Source organism: Zingiber officinale, chromosome 7A, assembly GCF_018446385.1.
Source record: "Zingiber officinale cultivar Zhangliang chromosome 7A, Zo_v1.1, whole genome shotgun sequence".
Classification (NCBI taxonomy): Eukaryota; Viridiplantae; Streptophyta; class Magnoliopsida; order Zingiberales; family Zingiberaceae; genus Zingiber; species Zingiber officinale.
In genome coordinates this window covers 114,761,060-114,781,860 of record NC_055998.1, presented here as the reverse complement: position 1 = coordinate 114,781,860, position 20,801 = coordinate 114,761,060, and the positions used below count along the sequence as shown (strand labels likewise).

At 35.8% G+C, this 20,801-nt stretch overlaps 4 protein-coding genes across 4 annotated transcripts; 1 reads left to right on the top strand and 3 right to left on the bottom strand.

Annotated features, from left to right (window-relative positions):
- Positions 1–4,703: 4,703 nt before the first annotated feature.
- On the top strand, positions 4,704–6,396 carry LOC122002104. Its single transcript, XM_042557161.1, has 2 exons — positions 4,704–5,234; positions 6,152–6,396. Exons 1-2 carry the CDS (start codon positions 4,739–4,741, stop codon positions 6,193–6,195), a joined length of 540 nt encoding a protein of 179 aa, XP_042413095.1. The 5' UTR covers positions 4,704–4,738; the 3' UTR covers positions 6,196–6,396.
- On the bottom strand, positions 6,393–7,831 carry LOC122002103 (peroxidase 1-like). Its single transcript, XM_042557160.1, has 4 exons — positions 7,569–7,831; positions 7,297–7,485; positions 7,062–7,224; positions 6,393–6,985 (listed from the first exon to the last, which is right to left on the bottom strand). The coding sequence occupies exons 1-4, from the start codon at positions 7,782–7,784 to the stop codon at positions 6,570–6,572; spliced, it is 984 nt and encodes a 327-aa protein (XP_042413094.1). The 5' UTR covers positions 7,785–7,831; the 3' UTR covers positions 6,393–6,569.
- A 7,756-nt stretch (positions 7,832–15,587) lies between these two features.
- LOC122002102 (60S ribosomal protein L36a) lies at positions 15,588–18,855 on the bottom strand. Its single transcript, XM_042557159.1, has 4 exons — positions 18,700–18,855; positions 16,708–16,887; positions 15,884–15,958; positions 15,588–15,806 (listed from the first exon to the last, which is right to left on the bottom strand). Exons 1-4 carry the CDS (start codon positions 18,700–18,702, stop codon positions 15,747–15,749), a joined length of 318 nt encoding a protein of 105 aa, XP_042413093.1. The 5' UTR covers positions 18,703–18,855; the 3' UTR covers positions 15,588–15,746.
- Positions 18,856–19,060: 205 nt separating this feature from the next.
- On the bottom strand, positions 19,061–20,538 carry LOC122002101 (septum-promoting GTP-binding protein 1-like). Its single transcript, XM_042557158.1, has 6 exons — positions 20,187–20,538; positions 19,978–20,098; positions 19,802–19,898; positions 19,642–19,681; positions 19,466–19,549; positions 19,061–19,335 (listed from the first exon to the last, which is right to left on the bottom strand). The coding sequence occupies exons 1-6, from the start codon at positions 20,475–20,477 to the stop codon at positions 19,171–19,173; spliced, it is 798 nt and encodes a 265-aa protein (XP_042413092.1). The 5' UTR covers positions 20,478–20,538; the 3' UTR covers positions 19,061–19,170.
- Between the last annotated feature and the right edge of the window lie 263 nt (positions 20,539–20,801).

The following is a 20,801-nucleotide window of genomic DNA, read 5'->3' as shown; positions in this document are numbered from 1 at the left end:
AAGTGGTGAAGAAAATATTAAAATACCTTTAAAAGGATAACCGATTATTGTCTTTGTTTCCAATGATCAAATATAATCTTAAGTGGCTACACAGATGCAGATTAGGCGGGGGACCTTGATGACAGAAAATCCATATCTGGCTATACCTTCTTGCTGAATGGTGACATCATCTCATGGAATAGCAAGAAGCAGGTTTATGTAGCCTTGTCGATAATGGAAGCTGTGAGAATTGGCTTATGTAGCCTTGCCAACAATAGAAGCTATATGGCTAGGCTTGTGTAGCCTTGTCGACAATGAAAACTATGTGGTTTGCCCATCAATTGTGCAACAATCTATATGGTTGAAAAGGTTCCTGAAGTATTTAAAGATTGCTGAGAATAGTGAGAGTCTTGTTACAGTATATTGTGAAAGTCAAGATGAGGATCGCAAATATCACAGCAAAGGCAAGCATATAGAATTAAGTATAATTTTATAAGAGATATTGTGGACAAGAAAATGATAATTCTTGAGTATATCTCCCTACATGTACTATGCTTGCAGATCCTTTTACTAAGTCATTGACTAAAAAATCATTTCAAGGATATGGGAAGTCTTTGTGACTTCGAAAAATGTAACACGTCGTAAAATGTTATGATCTGTTCAGTGTGTCTGTTGTTACATTTTCGATTAAAGTCTTAATGAGCATGTTGGCAGATTGAGATTGGTCCACTTACATGGACAATCATCTCTATTTGTTAAGTATAAATAGAGGTAAGACTGTTACTTATGGGATAACTTATGTAGTTGTGAATAGAGGCATACCTATAAGTTAAGGTCATCTTGATAAATGTATCAAGATGAGATCACTTATGTAATGATCGGAGTAAATGTATCCACCATTTACTGAATATGTTTCAAGCCAGATTAAAATTCATATGTTGAATTCAGGATTAGACATTACGTATGTCTAGATCAAAATTTGTACGATGTTAAAATTTGAGAAAAATATGCGCTCTTTTTAGTAAAAAGAATAACATCATAACATGTGATTCATACCACAAGTGCTATGGCGACAAGAAGGATAGTAGAAGAATGGATCCCTGCTTCTCTACTATGTGAGACCCTTGAGATTATAAGTTAATTTTAATTTTGCCCTAAGTAACTATTTAGTTGTCTACTTGAAGTTATAATCAGTGTTTGCTACTTTAGCATGCTTCCTATTGGCTATAGATTATTCAGTTTATGGAGCATAACTAGGAAAGCGACTGATTATAATGAATAGATTCTAGCTAAAAAAGAAAATTAAATATATTTACATTTTTTTGATGTTATTCACTGGTCAACCCATTTCTGTTATGTATAGAAATGATTGTGGATATTGAATATGGAACATGCTCTTGAGATGTTTATATTGATGTAAATGAATATTATTTAATTTGAGTAAATAACAAGACATATATCTCCAAGATAATGGTTGTATGACATTGGGAGATTGGATGTTTCCTGGATAATGAATATGTAGAACCAAGAGAGAGGCTATGCGCCATTATAAGAATGTCTCTTATTCGTTTTTATAGAGAAGCTATGTAAGGTGTAACAATCTTCTTAGCAATAATTGTTCAGTGTGTTTGGTGTTGCACAAATCATTTTCCCTGAAGTATGGATTGAATGTTCTTATTTGGTCTTTGTGACTAATTAATTGATGCTCTGGTCTTTGTGATCCGATCATCATAAAGTCTATGTGACTTATTTGATTTTTGTGACCAATTAATGTTTTGCTCTGGCCTTGTGATATAATCATCTCGTAGTCTATGTGACTTACATGATTTTTATGACCATATAACTTTTATGGATTGACTTGAACGAGTGAGAGATTTGGATATTGCATGAGTAACAATGTTAAAAAGATGAAGGAGGTGCTCATTCACTTTCATCTTCCTCCATTATGTGTCATTAATGCATTGGTTGCATATCAGTAGATTCTCTTTCTATATATTAATGCGTCCAAGAGCAATCAGAGAGTGCACAGCGGAGGCGATGGTGGGAAAAGAGAACATCAAGTGGAAAGGGATTTGGCTTGTGAAACTCGAAGGGCTTTCTTATTTCATCCGTAATTGTGCTTCCAACATCAAGCAACATTTTCGCCGGCGTCTACTTCAATTTCTTCTCGGGAGATCACTGTAAGTTGTTTATAATTTTATCATGTGTTTCATGTATAATAGAGGCTACAATATCATGATTGATTTGTAACTGTTGAATGTTGTTATTAAAGGTATCAATAAGGAGAGATATTATAAAATTTTTATTTAAATTTGGCGATGAAAAATTTATTTCTGTCGTTAATTTAGTGACGGAAAACAAACTTTTAATTTCGTTACTAATTTTTGCGAAGAAAACTAAATTTCGTCGCAAACAACTGATGGAAATAAATTTCCGTGGCTAAATGATGTTGGCGACCAAAAACTTGTGATCGAAATTTCAATCGCTAATCACTATTTTTCTTGTAATACCAGCATAATTAATAGTTCGATCATTGTAGGTGTACTCTATATGAAAATCAAACCCTTATTACTTAGAAAACTACCCTACATCTTATCACCGCACCGTCCTACCTTTAAAGTAACTTTAATTAAATATTAACTAGGCTATGTAACGTCGAGCCTGGGGTGACCGGTCCGGTCCCACGGAAGTTTCCCATCGGCCACCAGGGTAAATCGGGAAGCGCTCGCAGCGAACAGCCCAGAAGCTCAACATCCTTTAGTTACATGTCCCATTTGGCCATTTAAAAGAAAATTTTCTATAAATTCACTACATCTTATCATCGCACCGTCCTACCTTTAAAGTAACTTTAATTAGTACCTTCTCAAAGGTGCCAAATCCCTTCATCATTAAATTTTGTTAATGCATGCATATACTGCACTGTGGTTGCTTTTTGGTTTTTGTTTTCAAATTAATATGCATCTAATGCTCTTCTAGACTAAACAATGGATCGAATTCAATAATAATATATGCAAATTAAGAACAGCACTAAGGAATACTTTTTCGAGGAATATTAAATAAACCTTAGCTTTGAGATATATCATGAGATTGATCTTTGAGAATAATAATGATGAGATTCTTTTTGATGTAAGAGTTTGAGTCACTCCATTATTGATTGGCCTCAATATTTTAGTATTGGATGAACTGTACTTAAGAGTACCATTACATGGAGAACAAATTCATCAATTAAAAAAAATTGCAAAGAATTTTTGTTTGTTTGTTTGAAAACTTAGATGGATTTTTTTGTAAAAAAAAGAAGAACAAGAAAGGATAAGAAGTTCTGTATCTGAAACTGAACATTATCATTAATCTCTGTTTGAAACTCAAATGGATGGCACTGGTTGACTTAGCAGTCATCATCTTCTTCTTCTTCTGTGCCACTGCTTTATCACCTAACCTTTTGGCTGATTCAAGTAACAATTAAGCAGAAAGTCAATTCCATGTCAAAATGAAACCAGACTTCCACCATGTTTAGATTTGCCATTATCTGTCAAGATTACTTGACTACTTTATGCCACCGGCCATTCAAATTTCAACATGCTTGCGGTTTTCTGTATGCATGAAAAAGAATAACCCAACGATGAGGCACTCAAACTCAAATGTTTCTGAAAGAGATGAACAGTTTGTCGGCCTTCTTCAGGGTGAGCATCAGCCCAATTAATAAGCCATTCTTTGAACTAGCCCAGCTGCTGGATTCCTGCAAGTGCAACTCCATCAACCTCAAAAATAATCTCTTTTTCAATCTTTCTTTCTCTCAAAAAGTGTCTTAGGACTAAGTGATTCTGATCCCTTCTTTTCTGGGACTTGCCCAGTCTAACTCCGTAGGTGCAAGGAATGAAGAAAGATGTGCTTCTTTAAACACTAAAGCAACTCTCCATCATCATCATCATCACCAACATCGATGGCACTTATCCATCAACCTGCCCAACTCTACCTGAACAGACTCACTTCCATGTTTCCCTGAGTTGGTTATCCTGTTTCATTCTTTTCCTTTATATATTCTTTCCATGCTCTTAATCATTGGTGTCTAAGCAAGATTAATCATAATTGGGGTTAGTTATATTAATTACCTCGAGCCAAAAAGAAACATTTGAAAATTTTAGATCTTGCTTGGAGCTCATAACCGTGAGTAAAGTAAACAATGTGGTTGGCTTTCTCGAGGAGTGCTGTGCTGCCTGCTTAAAGTGAGATTTAATTTGGCATTAGAATATTAGATTATCTTATGTCTTTTAATTAGTAGGCGGGCCTGTTAATTTGATAGATTTCATGTAGCTTAATGACTCAATATACGTACTAGAATATAGGACATGCATGAGAATATTTAAATTTAAAATTATAAAATTATTGAATTAAAATGATAAATAGCAAATATCGATAAAGAATGCATTAGATTTAGTATTTTAAAATTCTAAATAATTGTTAACAAAAATAAATGCTCCTACTTTTATTAATATTAATAGTGAGAATCCACTCACTTTATTACTGAAACAAAAACATAGCATTACTTTAATACTAATACAACGTTACTGTTATTAATTTTAATTATTTAAGATTATATAATTTAATCATATTTGATTCACATATTTGTAACCCCACATAGGGGCCCGCAGTGAATGAAGACCAATTAAACGATGCCAACTCATCTCTTCGGGGGTTGAAAGGAAGAGCCCTTTCTTAAGCCCGGCCGTTGGCTTCCGTCCCTCGACGACATCGGCGAGCCATGGCGAAGATCTCGCCTTTCACCGCCGTTGGGATTCCTCTTCCCTTCGTAGTGCTCCTCCCATTCTTCTTCTTCTCCGCCTCCCCCTATGCGGGCGGCGAATCCACCACGATCGGCGACCTCCTCCGGGACCATGGCCTCCCGGTCGGGCTCCTCCCCAAGGCCGTCTATTCCTTCGCCCACGACCCTTCCTCCGGCCTCCTCGAGGTGCGGATAGGACGCCTCTGTTACGTGAGGTACGGGGACGGGCTTTCGTTCTTCGATCGCGAGGTGCGTGGCAACCTTAGCTACGGCGCGATCCGGGGGGTCGAGGGGTGGTCGCAGGAGGAGCTCTTCTTATGGCTCCCCGTCAAGGGGATCGTCGTCTCCGATCCGGAATCGGGCGTCATTCTCTTCGACATCGGCCTCGCTCGCAAGCGCCTGCCTATCTCCTCGTTCGAGGACCCGCCGGATTGCCTCCCCGGAGGGGAGGAAGGGGAAGCGGCGGACGACATAGGTGAGTGGATTAACTCTTAAAGTTTCACCTTTTGCTTCCATTTCAAATTCATATACTCTCCAAGTCGAATGATTTTACATCCAATTCCGCAATTCGATTGGTTCTTTGTCTTCATCTTCAAAAACACATCTTTTGTCGCATGATTTTTTTTTCCTTTCAAAAATCTGTGTTTTATGATCTGTCTGCAGAGCCTCTCATTTTCCCTAAAACCCATACTTTTTCCTGTTCATTTGCATGATTATGATCCCTAAATATCTAAAAGGATTTAACAGCTTGGTCAAGCAATTCAGTAGCTTTCATGCAACTCAAAATATTTGCTGTAACATTTCTTTCTTCTGGAAAAACAAACTGGATTTATATCTGAAATGGAACCCCTTTCCACTATAATTTTACAGTATTTCCACCCTTCTAAACAGTGATTTTAGTAAGTCTGAAACTCTTTTTCAATTACTACTTGTGAGGATATCAAATAGTATTACAATCAAATTCATCCTGATACATGTTTTTAAAATTCTGTCGACTGTAAAATTCGAGGCAGACAAGCCCAGTGCCCTGGGTTATATAATTTCTATTTTCTAACCTGCATGCAAGAGATCCATCTGACTGTGATCCTGTCATTCTAATCTGCCACCCTAATATTTTAATTTTTTTTTCATAATGTTTCAGTGTCTTACACAAGGCCTTGGCAACATCTCCAAAAGTCCTTCCAGCACTCTATCTGGCACTCTCTAATATGATAACTACTTAAAGAAAGTTTTTCAGTTTCTTTGCTTGCATTTCTTTTAGTTGCCTTGTTCGCCTCGTGATCTAACAGCGACTGATAGCATGACCCTTGTCTGGTTCCTACGCTATTCTTCTCTCCATGGCCATCATGTAAACTTGCACTGCCCATTCTGACTGTTTCCTTTTGATTGCAGAACTCTTTGGCAATGGCAGGAAAGGCTTTGGGCAGCAGAGATAGTTATTAATGAGCAGCGATCCAAAACAATTTTCCAGATCTTCCTCATCATCCTTGTTCATGTCATCTCTCCATGTAATGAAACTCATGGCATGTTCTAAATGGGAAGTGTCTTATGATTACTTAGCTTGTACTGTATTAACTTCTTTGTTTTTGTCTCATATTTGCACATAGGCCAAACATAATAAGAGAAACTTCAGTGGTAGTGGTAGAGTTCTTCCATTTTATTCTCACAAATTCAACAATACAAATCAAAGAGTTGAAAAAAAAGAATCTAAGGAGCAAAAACGGGAACAACAAGAATGGAATCAAAGAACATTAATTGCTTCACTTTAGCTAATAAAAAAGAACTCACCTAGTCAAGAACACAACCCAGTCTAATTGATCGCGTAGCACTTCTTCCTGATCTCTCCTGCTGAGCCAGTGAGCACGCCTACATTGCCCATGTTGATCATGGAGTTCCCAAAGTCTTGGAAGAACTCCGCCTCCGAAGCACCGGCATGGCTCAGCACGTAGGCTTTCGTCAAGGGGTGCTTCAGCAGAGCCTCATCGGAGTGGAAGACCCCCCGTCTCTTGGATACTTCCTTGTAGTAGCTCGTGTCGAACGTCCTGAAGCTCCCTGGATCCATCTCCACGAACGTGATGTTGTCGTTGGGTTTGCAAATCGTCCTTAGCTTCGCCAAGTACTCTTTGTCGAGTGTTGGATCAACGTCGGCAAGGTTGGCCTTGCCGGTGAAGTTGTAGAGCCGATCGTTGAAGGAAGTGCAATGAGAGATTCCAATCGTGTGGGCACCTAATTGCAAATGCGTTAAGAACACAAGGAATTAACCAATTTGAATATTACTAACTATATAGAAATTGAATTGTACCTGATAGCACAACAAGGTCCTTGACACTTAATCCTTTTGATCCAAACATGGAGATCAATGTAGTGATGTTTGAAGTGGGAGGAGGCAGTTGCCTTGTCTCATTGGCAAGCGATACGAGGCCATCTCTTCGACCGGTCGGCACAGGCCAAAATGGCCCTTTGCTCTGAATTATGAGAGCAATTAGGATGCAATCTTTTTGTTGAACATATCAAACTATTATTGAAGTTTTACTTACCAAAACCACTGCATCTCTGGCCACCAGAGCAAGGACATCGGCGCACGATACAATTCCAGGACAAGCTTCTTCCAACTTAGCCTTCACCCTGTCGATGACTCCGTACCCTCTCAGTGATAGATTCGGCCTTGCATCCTTCTCAGCCACATTGCCATTTGTGGAGTTGAGCAACACTGAACCATCACATCCCTGCACACACAAACTCATCCATTATCTAGTAAATTTTGTGTCCCTTACACAGTGAATTTTCGATTCATAGAACACGAGCATACCCTCACGAAGCAATCATGGAAGTGCATCCGCAAGAGAGGAGCAGCAAGGCTCGGAACAAGGTCGAGGATTTTCGACACCTCCTCGAACACAATGGCTTCAGCACTAGGACAAGTCTTGGTGTAGAAACCAACACTCAAGCTCTGTGCTTCTGCTGAGCCTGCTAAAAGGCCAAAAGCAAGAGTGATCAAGAACACAAAGAGAGTTTTAGTGGCCATCTTAATTCGATAGCTGACTTTATCAGACTGTTTGGTGCTGAAACTAGAAGGAGAGAGTGCTTAAATAGAGTGCTTTCGTAATCTTTGCAGCTATTACTGAAACTATTTATTAAGTTGCATGTGCAGTAAGTACACTGAAAATTATCTTGTCTAGATTGCAAAATCATTTGAGCTACAATAATACCAGAATCATGCAACTGAACTCGATGATTAGAACTCAACATGTGGTTTTACTAACTATATATTGACTCAAAAGAAAGAAACAAATCACTATTACTTTAAATTTGCTTGTGGGCATCAAATGCATGTGCTGGACAGACTAAAGTGTTTATGAACACTATCAATCATTGAATCAGATGATTGTAATGGTTAGAGCATGAATTCTCTAAACTAGTTGATTTGGCAAGGCACGAAAATGTGTTGGGCCTGTTTAGGTCTCTAATGACTCATGTTTAATTTCTTGTAATGTTTTGCTGTTGCTTTTGAGTTTGGCTTAGGCAATTAGATCAAACACATAAAATAATTGTTAGATTTGTTGGGTGTCTGGTGGAATGTCAAAACTGAGTTGTTAAGAACAAGCAAGCCGACGAGAGCAGTTGCTATGAAGTGAGTTGTTATTTTGAGGACAACGAATTATGAAATTATATAGCGTGCAAGTGTTGATTAATAATGGTCCAAAGCAAAATAATGGTCCAAGGCATGCAAGTGTTGAGTAAAGGTTTGCTTGGATAATATTGATTATGAAGCATAAGAATTATACATTTAAAAGAAATAGTCTTAAAAAACTAATTTAATTCTTTAAAGGTTAAATAATCTTCACAAAATTAGTTTGCTTGATATGGAATTCGTTTTATATTATTTGATTGTATTAATATGAAATCAAAGGCTTAATCCAACCATTATATCAACATCTACAATTCTTTATTTAGTATCCAATTTATAAAATATTCATTCGGTGAATAATAATTAAATATTTTAAACTTTTATCTTATTATCACTTTCAATCATAAATAATGAGTTGATTGCACGGTAAAGAAAGTTACCAAAAAGTTACTCATTGCAATTATTTTTTCTTCACCAAATCTTCTTTGCTTGACTAAATATTTTTTGAGAGCATTTCATATGCAATATCTAGCTAGGTCTTAGTTTAATGCTGAAATTTTTAAATATTTGAATTGCAAATGACATATTTTATACATTCACATACTTATTTTTCTACCAAGGAACCATGCTGCCAAAATGAATATGAATGTCATATTCAAAATGACTGTGCCACATGAATGGGCAAAATTTTTAACATGACTATTTATCAAAAAAAAAAATGATGATAAAAACAATCAGAATTTTTAGAAATTTTAAATATTTATTGGAAATTCAGTAAAATCAAAATATACAAATTAAGAAAAATAGAAAAAGATAATATGTCAAATATTAGCTTTAATTAATTTCCTTATTATTTAATTTACTTTATATTAATTTTCTTTCTATTATAAATTTTTCAAGAAAGTCTTCTACTTATTCTTTTGTATCAGAGCAATTATAAAATTATAGTAATCATATCAGAAGTCAATCAAGGAGAGAAGAATTGTGGAATTCCTATGCCAATGAAACCGACTCAAGCCCTTCAACAAAGAGCAAATGAATTAACTCTTGAAGCTAATAAAATCCAACTTCTCATGTGGTATTCCTAGTGTTTCCTTGGTACAAATAGATAGCAATCCTAAAGTCCTCTCATGTTTAAACTCCTCTCCGTGGATTACAGATTTTGGAGTCACAGATCATATGTCTAGTTGTTTTCACTTATTTGATACTTATTCTCCTTGTTTGAATTGTCGATGGTAGTTTTTTACCTATTGCAAGAAAAGGACTTATCAAATTGACCGAACAAATTAATTTAAATTTTGTTCTTCATGTTCCTAAATTAGCCAACCTTTTTTCCGTTAGTAAACTATCTAAATATTCTAATTGTCGTATTATATTTCTTGAATTACATTGTGAATTTCAGAACTAGAACTCAGGGATGATGATTGGGCGTGTTAGGATGATTGAAAGTCTCTACTACTTGGATGAAATACTTGTTAGTAATAAAAAAAACTCAGAGTTTTAACAATATTAGTTCAAACTTAGTTCGAGGAAAAAATAATGCTATGGCACTATAGACTAGGACATCCTAATTTTCCTTATCTAAAAACCTTATTTCTAGAATTATTTAAAGACATTGATTGTTCTTTACATCGTGAAAATTGTTTTTTTTTTGCAAAATTTCATTGTTCAACTTATTTGCCAAAAAACTACCGGGCCTTCAAACATTTTTTTTTATTCATAGTGATGTTTGGGGTCATTTAAAATTACTACTCTTTTTGGAAAAAAATGGATTGTAACATTTATTGATGAACATACACGTTTATATTAGATTTATCTATGAATAAAAATTCTAAAGTGAGAAATTTGTTTAAAAAATTTTAAATTCTGATTGAAAATCAATTTCAAACCAAAATTTATATTTTACATTCTGACGATAAAACAAAATATTTTAATGAGCACTTGAATGATTTTTTGAATGAAAAAGGTTTTTTTTATCAATCTATTTGTCGGGATACCTCTGAACAAAATGATATTGCAGAACGAAAAAATAAATATTTATTTGAAATAGCACGTGTCATAATGTTTTATATGAATGTTCCTAAATATTTATAAGGTGAAACAATTTTAACATCCTCTTATTTGATAAATAGGATGTCTACAAAGGTGTTAGAATACAAAACACCTCTTGATTGTCTTAAATTTTTTTCCCTGAAATTAGATTGTTTTCTTATTTACCAATCAAAATTTTTGGATGTACTCTCTATGTTCATGCTCCATGTCAACTTTGTTCAAAACTTGAACCACGTGCTATAAAATGCGTATTCTGGGGTTATTCGTCAAACAAAAAGGGGTTTAAGTATTTCAATCCTCAAACAAAAAAAAAATGGCATAGATGTGCCTTTTTTAGAAACAAATCCTATTTTACCAAAAATTCTCTTCGAGGGCAACAAGTGAAGAAAAAGATAATTTTTGGACATTTCTATCCCACTTCCCAATATCATTTTTCCAGACAATCTTGAAAATAATCACCTACCTCTCTAGTGCCTAGTGTTGGAAACTCTCGATCAAGGGGAGAAATACTACAAACTGATCTTCGTGATCTGAATTTTGAGCTTCAGGTTTATACTAGGAAGAGATTTCATCTAGGGAATAAGACTCGAATGTCAAGCCTGCACAACACCGATCTAAAAATCCAAACTCTGACACTGAAATTTCAGGTAACTCTATCCCAAGCTCAATTTTAATTCTTCATATTGTGTCTAATTCTTCACCTACTATTCCTGATCTTGATGTTCCTATAACAATTAAAAAAGGAGTCCGAGATTGCATAAATCATCCTATTGCAAATTATCTTTCCTATCAAAGACGGCCAAAAAAATCATAAAACTTTCACTTCTAGGATTTCACACTTGTTTGTTCGATGGAATATACAAGAAGCATTGGATGATCCGAGTTGGAATTTAGCAATCATAGAAGAGATGAATGCTCTTCTCCAGGAGAAGTGACACTTGGGAGATAGTTGATCTACCCAAAGACAAGAACGAGTTGGGTGTAAATGAGTGTTTATAATAAAATGTAAAGCTGATGGAAGCATTGAAAGGTATAAGTTAGATTAGTGCTAAAGACTTCATTAAGACTTATGAGATTGACTATCAAGAAACTTTTGCTCCAGTTGTTAAAGTAAACTCTATCAGAATTCTATTATTTCTTGCAATAAATTCAAATTGACCTCTACATCAACTTGACATTAAAAACGCATTTCTCAATGGTGATATAGAAGAGGTGTTCATGAGTCTATCGCTAAGATTTAAGAAGAGACTTGGGTGAAAAAGTGTGCAAATTAAACAAGGCATTATATGAACTCACCAAGAGCATGATTTAAACATTTTGGAAAAGTTGTTGTCAATTATGACTTCTTGCAAAGTCAAGCAGACCACACAATATTTTATAAACATTCAAAAAAATGATAAAGTTGTTTTGATTGTTTATGTTGATGATATTATCTTAACTGACAATGATGAAACAAAATTAGTAGTCTTAAAGAAGAGATTCGCAAAAGAGTTTCAAATTAAAGATCTAGGAGTCCTCAAGTATTTCCTCGGAATGGAATTTGCAAAATCCAAGAAGGTATATTTGTTAATCAAAGAAAATATATTCTTGATCTCGGAGAAACAGGTTTGCTAGGGTGTAAAATGGTTAAGACTTCGATTGAGCTTAACTTGAAGTTAAAAGCTACTAGGGCTGAAGAAGTAAAGAACAAGGACCTTTATCAAAGACTCATAGGAAAATTGATCTACTTGTCTCATATGCGGTCTGATATCGTTTTCGCAGTTAGCATGGTAAGTCAGTTCATGCACTCGCCAAGAGCAAACATTTCGAGGCCGTCTATAGGATATTGAGATATTTGAAAGGGACTCTAGGTAGAGATTTATTATTCAAGAAACATGGACATCTTCAAGTCGAAGTCTCCACAAATACAGACTGGGGTGGGAGTGTTATGGATAGAAGATTAACATTAGGCTACTGTTCCTTTGTTGGTGGGAATCTAGTTACGTGGCAAAGTAAAAAATAAAATGAGGTAGCTAGAAGTAGTACTGAAACAAAATTCAGAGTTGTTGCCTATGGAATCTATGAGGTGATGTGGATAAAAAAATTCTTGAGGAATTGAAGCTTTCTTACTCAACTCCTATAAAAGTTTATTGTGACAACAAAGCTGTTATTTTCATACCTCATAATCCTGTTCTTTATGATCGCACAAAACGTATAGAAGTAGATAAACATTTCATTAAGAAGGAAATCAACATTGAAATAATATGCATAACATATCTTACAACAAATGAACAATCAAATAATGTATTAATGAAGGAACTACACAAAATAATTCGATAAGCTGACTAGCAAGCTGACTATGGAAAATATCTATAAACCAGCTTGAGGGGGAATATTGGAAATTTTATTATTAAAGTCAAAGATATGCAGATCAAGGAAAATAGAAAAAGATAATATGTCAAAAATTAGCATTAATTAGTTTCCTGATTATTTAATTTCCTTTCTATTGTAAATTCTCTCTATAAACAAGAGAACTTTGTACCTATTTTTTATGTAAAAGAAATTATTTCTTTCTCATTTTCTGAGTAAATTATTATTTTTTTAAAAAATAAATCAAGCCGGCCAAGTGCATATTATCCCATGAACCATTCCACACATCATCAATCATCGACTCATTTGTCCAAACCATTTGAAGTATACTAAATGAATCATTCTTCCCCATCCATTTTATCTATGCACAAACTTATCACACACCTATGCGGCACCTAGGGTTGTGATGCGATGGGACAAGCTCAGTATGTTTGGTTCAGAATTATTCTTGATAATCTCAAGTGACGTTTGATTTAGAGGTTTGGGAATGAGGGAATGGATTCATTTCCAAACCTTGTGTTTGGTTGATGGGAATGGAATCAAGATTTTGGAATGAAATCCAAAAATTTGGATATAAATGAAACTCACCCCTCCCTTGGATTTTAATGGAATGGGATTAAAATTAAATTTTGGATGAAAATATCCTTAGTATATTTGTTCAATTTTTCTTTCGTTTCACTCTCTCCTTATTCTCTCTCATCATACTTTCTCTCTCCTCATTCTATCATCACAATTTCTCTCTCAACATACTTTCTCTCTCCTTAGTCTCTCTTATCACACATTCTCTATCATTTTCTCTCTCATCACACACACTCTCTCATATTTTCTCTCTCTTCATTTTCTCCTCATTTTTGCATCATACTTTCTCTCTTCAATCTCTCTTACCATACTCTCTCTTTATATTTTATCTCACCACACTTTCACTCTTTTTATTCTCTTACATCATATTCTCTCTCCTCATTCTCTCTCATCACATATTCTCTATCATTTTCTCTCTGTATTCTCTCTCATCACACACACTTTCATTATTTTCTCTCTCTTCATTCTCTCCTCATTTTTCATCATACTTTCTCTCTCTTCAATCTCTCTTACCATATTCTCTCTCTATATTTTATCTCACCACACTCTCTCTCTTCATTTTCTTCCATCATACTCTCTCTCCTTATTCTCTCTCATCACACATTCTCTACCATTTTCTCTCTGTATTCTCTCTCACCACACACACTTTCTCTCATTATTTTCTCTCACTTCATTCTCTCCTCATTTTTTCATCATACTTTCTCTCCTCAATCTCTTACCACTCTGTCTCTCCATATTTTCCCTCATCACACTTTTTCTCTCTTCATTTTCTTCCATCACACTCTCTCTATTCATTTTCTCTCATCACACTTTCCCTCTCTCCATTTTTTCCCATCACACTTTCTCTCTCATCATATTTTCTCATCATACTTTCTCTTCTCAATCTCTCATTTTCTTTCAACATACTTTCTCTCTCATCATACATTTTCTCTTCTCAATCTCTCCTATCACACTCTCTCATCACATTTTCCCTCTCTTCATTTTTCTCATCACACTTTTTCTCTCATCACACTTTCTCTCTCATCATATGTTTCTCTCACATTCAACTTTATCTTCCATTTAATTTTTTCTCTTATTTCCCTATAAGGATAAAAAAGAAAATTTAAGTTCATTTCGATTGAAAATATTCAACTAACCAAACATTATTTTTAGAAATGATACCTAAACTCATACTCATTCTCATTCCACAATACTGTGATACACATTCCTAGAAGAGAACCAAACGCCACCTTAATTATTCATCTAAAATTATCAACGAAAACCCAATTTGATTTAGGTAATCGAGAATTGTAATGATCCATACTTGACATAGGTAAAAAGGACATGCAATTCGAAATTAAAAAAACTTGAAAAAATAAAATTTTTCTTGATTATGAAATTAATGAAATTTTTTTAGACAAAAATATCCTCCAATATTTACACTTCAGGATAAAAATACTCTTAAAAATTTTATAATAAAAAATTTATTTTAAATTATAAAAAATAAATAAATAATAAAAACATGTGACATTTTATTTTAAAAATAAAATTATATATATGGAAAGTTTAAAAAAAATTTAAAAAAACTTAAAGTAAAAAAAAACGTAAAGTTTAAAATGAAAAAAAAAATAATATGTATTGTTAGTTTTATATAATACAATATTAAACTAAGTTACACATTAAAATTTATAAACAAATAATTTTTTATTATAACTAAATTAAATCAAACAACATTATGTTTAATTTCATATAATCTTAGTTATGTGATTACTTAATAATCATATAATCAAGATTATACATAATAACTTAAATCAAACACACCTTAACATCATAATTTGAATTTTATCTAAAACACATTGCAACTAAAGTGTTTGCATTACTTGTGGCACTGAATTGTCTATCAAAACTTATTTGCACTTACTGAAATATTCTAGAATGATAAAAATATTTCTATAAAATTGAATCAACACCTCCTGAAATATTCTAGACTGATGAAAACATTTCTATAAAACTGAATCAGTCACCTCCAAAATTAGTCAGATAAGAATGGTGACTAATCTTAGTCAGATAAGAATGGTGATAAGAATGGTGACTAGGATTAATCAGATAAGAAATCAGATAAGCACTAAAGTGGTAAGTATCCTGGCTTCAAAATTAGTTGCCCAACACATACTCTATATGTATGAGGCAAGGGAAGGAAGGAGGTCCAAAATGTCGAATCGTTGAAGATTATAGACGAGCTGAACAAACACAAGCAGCTAAGAGATAGATGTTATAAACAAAATATTATCTCCAACAATAAAATTGTAGATGTCATTGCAAATAATTATCCAATTCAAGCCACCAAATTACTGAAGCATCCAGCGAAAACCAAAACGGCTGAAATGTTGAGAAAACAGACTAGAAGAGTGAAGTGCCCTTGCCCTTCTTGTCTCCACCAATCTCAAAATGCTTGCATCTCTGAGACAAATCAAAAATGATATTAGCTTCGGGTGGAAAAAATATTACAAAGCAAGTAGCATACGATCACTACTAACTTTTATAGGATGCTGCGAATAGTGCTTGCAGCTCTGACACTGAAGCTTCAAAACAATCTTCTTAGTTGTTTTTGCCTGGAATCCGAAAAGCCCAATCAATTATAAATCTTCTTACTGCTTTTAGTAAATTCTAGGACAATGGAGCATGTTGGAGAAGACTAAATCTAAAACAGACAATTTAGGAAGTCTAATGATAGTGAAAACACAGCATTCATAAAAAATGGGAAAAAAAGTTGGAAAGGAAGAGATAAATATTACTATTAAAATAGGAGTGTCAAAAATGAACCCGTCCCGACGACCCGACCCAAGTCGACCCAAAAAAAATCAAGTTCGGATTGAGCATTTTCGAGTTCGGGTCGAGTTTGGATTGGAGAGTTAAAAATTTTCAGGTTGAGTCAGGTCGGGTTCGGATTGACCCAAGTTGACTTAAATATAGGGTTTAGTGGATTTTTTTGGGGTTAAATCAAATTTTATTTTGAAAATTAAGATATTTTTATGTATATTAACATCATGTTTGTATGATAATGATAGAGTATTGAGATAAAAGTGAAGAATTATAGGAAAAGTAGTCCAAAAAAAGTCATTTTGAATCGTATTTTCGGATTATCTGGGTTGGGTTCGGGTTGATCGGGTTCGGGTTTAGATGTTTTGGGTTGAACTCGGGTTCAAATCGGGTTCGGGTTGAGTTAAAAAAAAAACTCAACCAGACCCAACCCACCCGAATTGACACCCCTACTATTACATCAATGCAAAACAGAAGGTATGAATTTTTGCATCAGTAAATATATCTTCCATTTATACAATCATAAAACAGGGAGTAGTACCTTCTTGTGAAAAACAGGTTTTGTCTGTCCACCATAACCTGATTGTTTCCTGTCATAACGGCGCTTCCCTTGTGCAGAAAGTCTATCTTTTCCTTTCTTGTACTGTGTAACCTTGTGAAGTGTGTGCTTCTTGCAAGCTTTATTCTTGCAGTAAGTCTTCTTTGTCTTGGGAACGTTCACCTGCATGATAAAATCATGAGTACACGCAAAAAAATATATCCTGATTGGGAAAGTCAACTAGCTACCTAGCATCCGCTTTCTCTGATTAGAAAATTTTAACCATCTTCTCTCCCTAACTTGGAAGAGGAGTTGGATTTATTAAGGAATCTGCTTTGTTGCCTTGATTTGACATGGAGCTCCGTCAGAACAGATTTGGAAGGTAATCTTAGAAATTATCATGTCCGAAAGTGAAACCTCCCTCCCAGTATATCTACTTGTTCTCACAGCTTTGTGATTCCTCATCACGAGATCTCTTATCCTAAGTGACTTTGCAAGACATATCAATAATCAATGGCCAATCACCATCCTCTCATATGAATGACTGCTCAGCAAGCAATGGGAAGATCCAATTGTTGCCTTTGTGCATAGGCAAATAATGGGGACGGAGGGGTTCCACACCAACGAGTTTGGTGTTCTTCTCCATGTGACAAGCTACATTTGCTTCTCATACATAATTGGTGGCCAATCACCCTCCTCTCTCATATGGAATACTCGGCAGGAAATAGGAAGATCCAATTGTTGCCTTTGTGCATAGGTAGAGGAGAGGGAGGGGTTCCATACTGACAACTTTGGTGTTTTTCTTCTCCATGTGATAGGCCTACAATTGCTTCTCTTTCCATGCCATTGTTTCTCTATCCAAGGAACATTTCCTAAACTATTGTTCAGTGATGAAAACAAGCATCATTTCACATAGAAGCTCCATGAGGCTGCGTGTATTAGACATCAAGCAACCATTTTGAATTGGGTTCTACGTAGTGAGTTGGTAAGTTGGGAAGGAATATAGAAATGACAAGTTCATTTTCCAATTGAAGGCTCCTAAAACTCTCATTCTTTATTTAAGGGACACAATTTATAGGGAAATAAATGATTTTACAAATATTTTTATTGTCAACAAATCTCCTTTTTGAGGTAGGAAAACCTCCCACCCATTGTTAGTGTAAGACCATCGAGCTAGAGGATCAACCAAAAGGGATTAATCAACAGGAAGAATTAACCAAATAGTGGTTTGCTTGTGTATTTGCACGTCCATAATCGATAAACAACTTCAACTCTAAGATGCACAACCCTTCGACCAGCACAAAGACTGCACAACCAATGGACTTGCCACATTAATGGAGTGTGTGATTCTAGCCATGGCAAAACAGTCCACTTGGGGCGTGAGCTTTGCATAAACAGATATAAGAAACTGTCTAAAGCTTATAATATCTACATTCCCTATTTATTTGTACATTATTGGTTTGCTGGCATACCAACAAGAAAATCACTATGATAAAATCAAGGAAATAAATATGGATGTTGCAAACAGCCTGATCATGGGCTCAGCTAGATGCCCTAAACCTAACACGACGAGGATTTCCGCTGCAATAATGGAGCATCTTACGATAGAAGCAAAATTGAATCCATGCCTAACTTCATAGCAGAATCTTTATTATTCTCTAATCACAAATCCGAGTCACCAAAGAAGTAGGGAGTGTCAACACTACTTGAGCAGCTATATTGAACAGTTGCAGACGCGCGTAGGTGAGCGAACATAATCTGATAACTCAGAAAACAATCTAAAATGACGGAAATAAGAAAAGACAAGATCAGATACAAACACTCCAGCATCTTTCTCCAACAAAAAGAAAAGAGATCTAGAAACTAAAAATTCAAGTTTGGAACTTTTGTTTAACGAGAACAACAATGAAATCGAGAACGACCAGCGAGATAACGAGCGCAAAGTTTTTCAAGCCCATTTACTGGTAAAAAAAAAACCACAAAAAAGCGCATTACCATGATTCCGCTACCGCGCTACGCCTCCACAGCAGCAACTTGGTAAGTGAGATCCGGAACAGCGGCTAACTTATACGGGAGGACGACCAACGAAGCTTAGGGTTTTCAACTTCAATCTATCATGGGCTTCAGTTGGGCCTCGTTCTCGGGCTTCATGAGCCCAACATGAACCAGATTAGAATGACCGAAGGGCGAGCTAACTGCCGTCGATTGGACCAAGCAAGTCGATTGAATTGATTGGGTCGATCATACTCAGGATATGCTAAACTGGTTCACCGTGATCGGGCTAAATCGAAATTATCTAATAGATTGGTCTAATCAACTCAACCAATCTCAACTCTCATTGATTGCTTACTCAAAATAAAAATGATTAGTTTTGGAACTTATGAGATTAATATATACACTCTTGTGGCAGTGATGCCAAATGCTCTAACACGCAAAAAGGAAAAGATCAAAGAAGAAAATAAAAGACTAAAAATCAATGATAGGTTCTCCGATTGTTAAATTTCTCTCAATCGTCCATGGCAAATTGAACAACTTAGCCGCGATGAACTTAAAAATCTTGTTCACATTGATGTTGTGCGTCGTGCTCGAAAAAAACAGTGTCGCCTTCATTGCTCTTGCACATGCCCTGGCCTATGAAAAACAACACAAGAGACATTTCTCAAGTCATCAACTAATATTCAAATGGACTAGAATAGTCAATCTATCATTTTGTCCTTTGCTTGAACTCTATATAAGATTGTGATGGTGGAAGATACATTACTTGATTAACGATCATCCATTGCATTTCGAGAGGAAGTTCAGCAAAATTGTCAAACTTAGTCCCTATCAGAATAGGAATTGCTGTCTAAATAAACAGAAAAGAAAAAACAGATACATATTAGAGAATGATCGATTTAAATCTCTAAGTATGAAAAGTAAATGGTACATGATGAATACCTTATTCCATTTTCTTGCTCGTTGATGCCAACAAATCACACTGACAAAGGAAGAAAACCACACGCACACACAGAGACAAAATTATTTTCTTTAGCTTTTTTATGAATTATTAGAAATTTCAGCATGTTACCGAGTTAATTGTTTTCTCAAGAACGCTTACTTGTTCAGTGTACAACGACTGGTAAGATCAAACATTATGAGAATTGCCACGGCATCTTTGCATGCGATTGGAACTTGATCCAGAGATTGCTCATCTCCTGCAAATACAGAGATTAGTTAGGCTTTAATTACAGGTAGTGAGAGGACAATTAGATCTAGTGCTTAGTTATTAATCACCTGCAACGTCCCAAATCCTAAACGCGATTGTGGCTCCCTTGATCACAAAGATTTTATCCATCAGATTCAAACCTGTCATTTCCAGGCCCTTCTGTTCTTCCAAATCTCCCACGTACTTGATCTGATAACGTGTTGATACGAGAATAAGATCTAATCAGAGTTTATTTATATTACTGATAATTGGTATCTGAATTGGGCGTTTCGAGTACCATGAAGCTAGTTTTCCCAATTTGGCAGTCGCCGAGGAGGCTAATCTTCAGCGACAGCACCTCCTCCGGCTCCGCCTCGACGGTGGCGTTCACTGCGGCGGCTCCTTCATCTGCCGGAGGGGCAGCGGCGGCGGAGGTCGGAGCAGCTGGCTTGAGTTGCCGGTAGCGGCGGCCGTTGCCGTCGCCGCCGGAGCAGGAGAGGAGGCGGGTCCATACGACGCGGAACAAACTGCGGATGAGGCCGAACCATCGGGCTTCGACGTGGGCCAGAGTCTGGCCGAGGCGAGTCATGGCAATGCTCCGGCGGCGGCGGCAGAAGCGGCGGCGGCCATGGAGAGGAGGAACAGGGGAGGGGGGTGGATGGTCATGGTGGCGGTGATGCTATATAATTGGGCTGTTCTTTCTTGTCGATTCGTGCGGTGGACTTTTGTGTTTTGGTGGGTACGTGGCAACGGCCGGGTGGTGCATGATGGGTGACACATTGGACAGTTGACTAAATGCAGGACAAAATTTAGAAGACTCCCTTTGACCACGTTTTGTTAACCATGGCTTTTTTTAATAATCTATCTAACTCAATAACAGTGCTATAAAAATTGTTCATTAAATTAGGTTAAA

Bases quoted from the DNA above. Each gene is read 5' to 3' on its own strand.
- LOC122002104 (XM_042557161.1), top strand. From the start codon at position 4,739: ATGGCGAAGATCTCGCCTTTCACCGCCGTTGGGATTCCTCTTCCCTTC. The intron at 5,235-6,151 runs GTGAGTGGATTA...TTTTGATTGCAG, and splicing joins GGAAGCGGCGGACGACATAG to AACTCTTTGGCAATGGCAGG.
- LOC122002103 (XM_042557160.1), bottom strand. From the start codon at position 7,784: ATGGCCACTAAAACTCTCTTTGTGTTCTTGATCACTCTTGCTTTTGGC. The intron at 7,486-7,568 runs GTATGCTCGTGT...TTGTGTGTGCAG, and splicing joins TCCATGATTGCTTCGTGAGG to GGATGTGATGGTTCAGTGTT. The intron at 6,986-7,061 runs GTACAATTCAAT...ATTTGCAATTAG, and splicing joins GGACCTTGTTGTGCTATCAG to GTGCCCACACGATTGGAATC.
- LOC122002102 (XM_042557159.1), bottom strand. The intron at 15,959-16,707 runs GTACTACTCCCT...TTCGGATTCCAG, and splicing joins AACCTGTTTTTCACAAGAAG to GCAAAAACAACTAAGAAGAT. The intron at 15,807-15,883 runs GTTAGTAGTGAT...GATTTGTCTCAG, and splicing joins ATTCGCAGCATCCTATAAAA to AGATGCAAGCATTTTGAGAT.
- LOC122002101 (XM_042557158.1), bottom strand. From the start codon at position 20,477: ATGACTCGCCTCGGCCAGACTCTGGCCCACGTCGAAGCCCGATGGTTC. The intron at 20,099-20,186 runs GTACTCGAAACG...ACACGTTATCAG, and splicing joins TTGGGAAAACTAGCTTCATG to ATCAAGTACGTGGGAGATTT. The intron at 19,899-19,977 runs GTGATTAATAAC...CTGTATTTGCAG, and splicing joins TAGGATTTGGGACGTTGCAG to GAGATGAGCAATCTCTGGAT.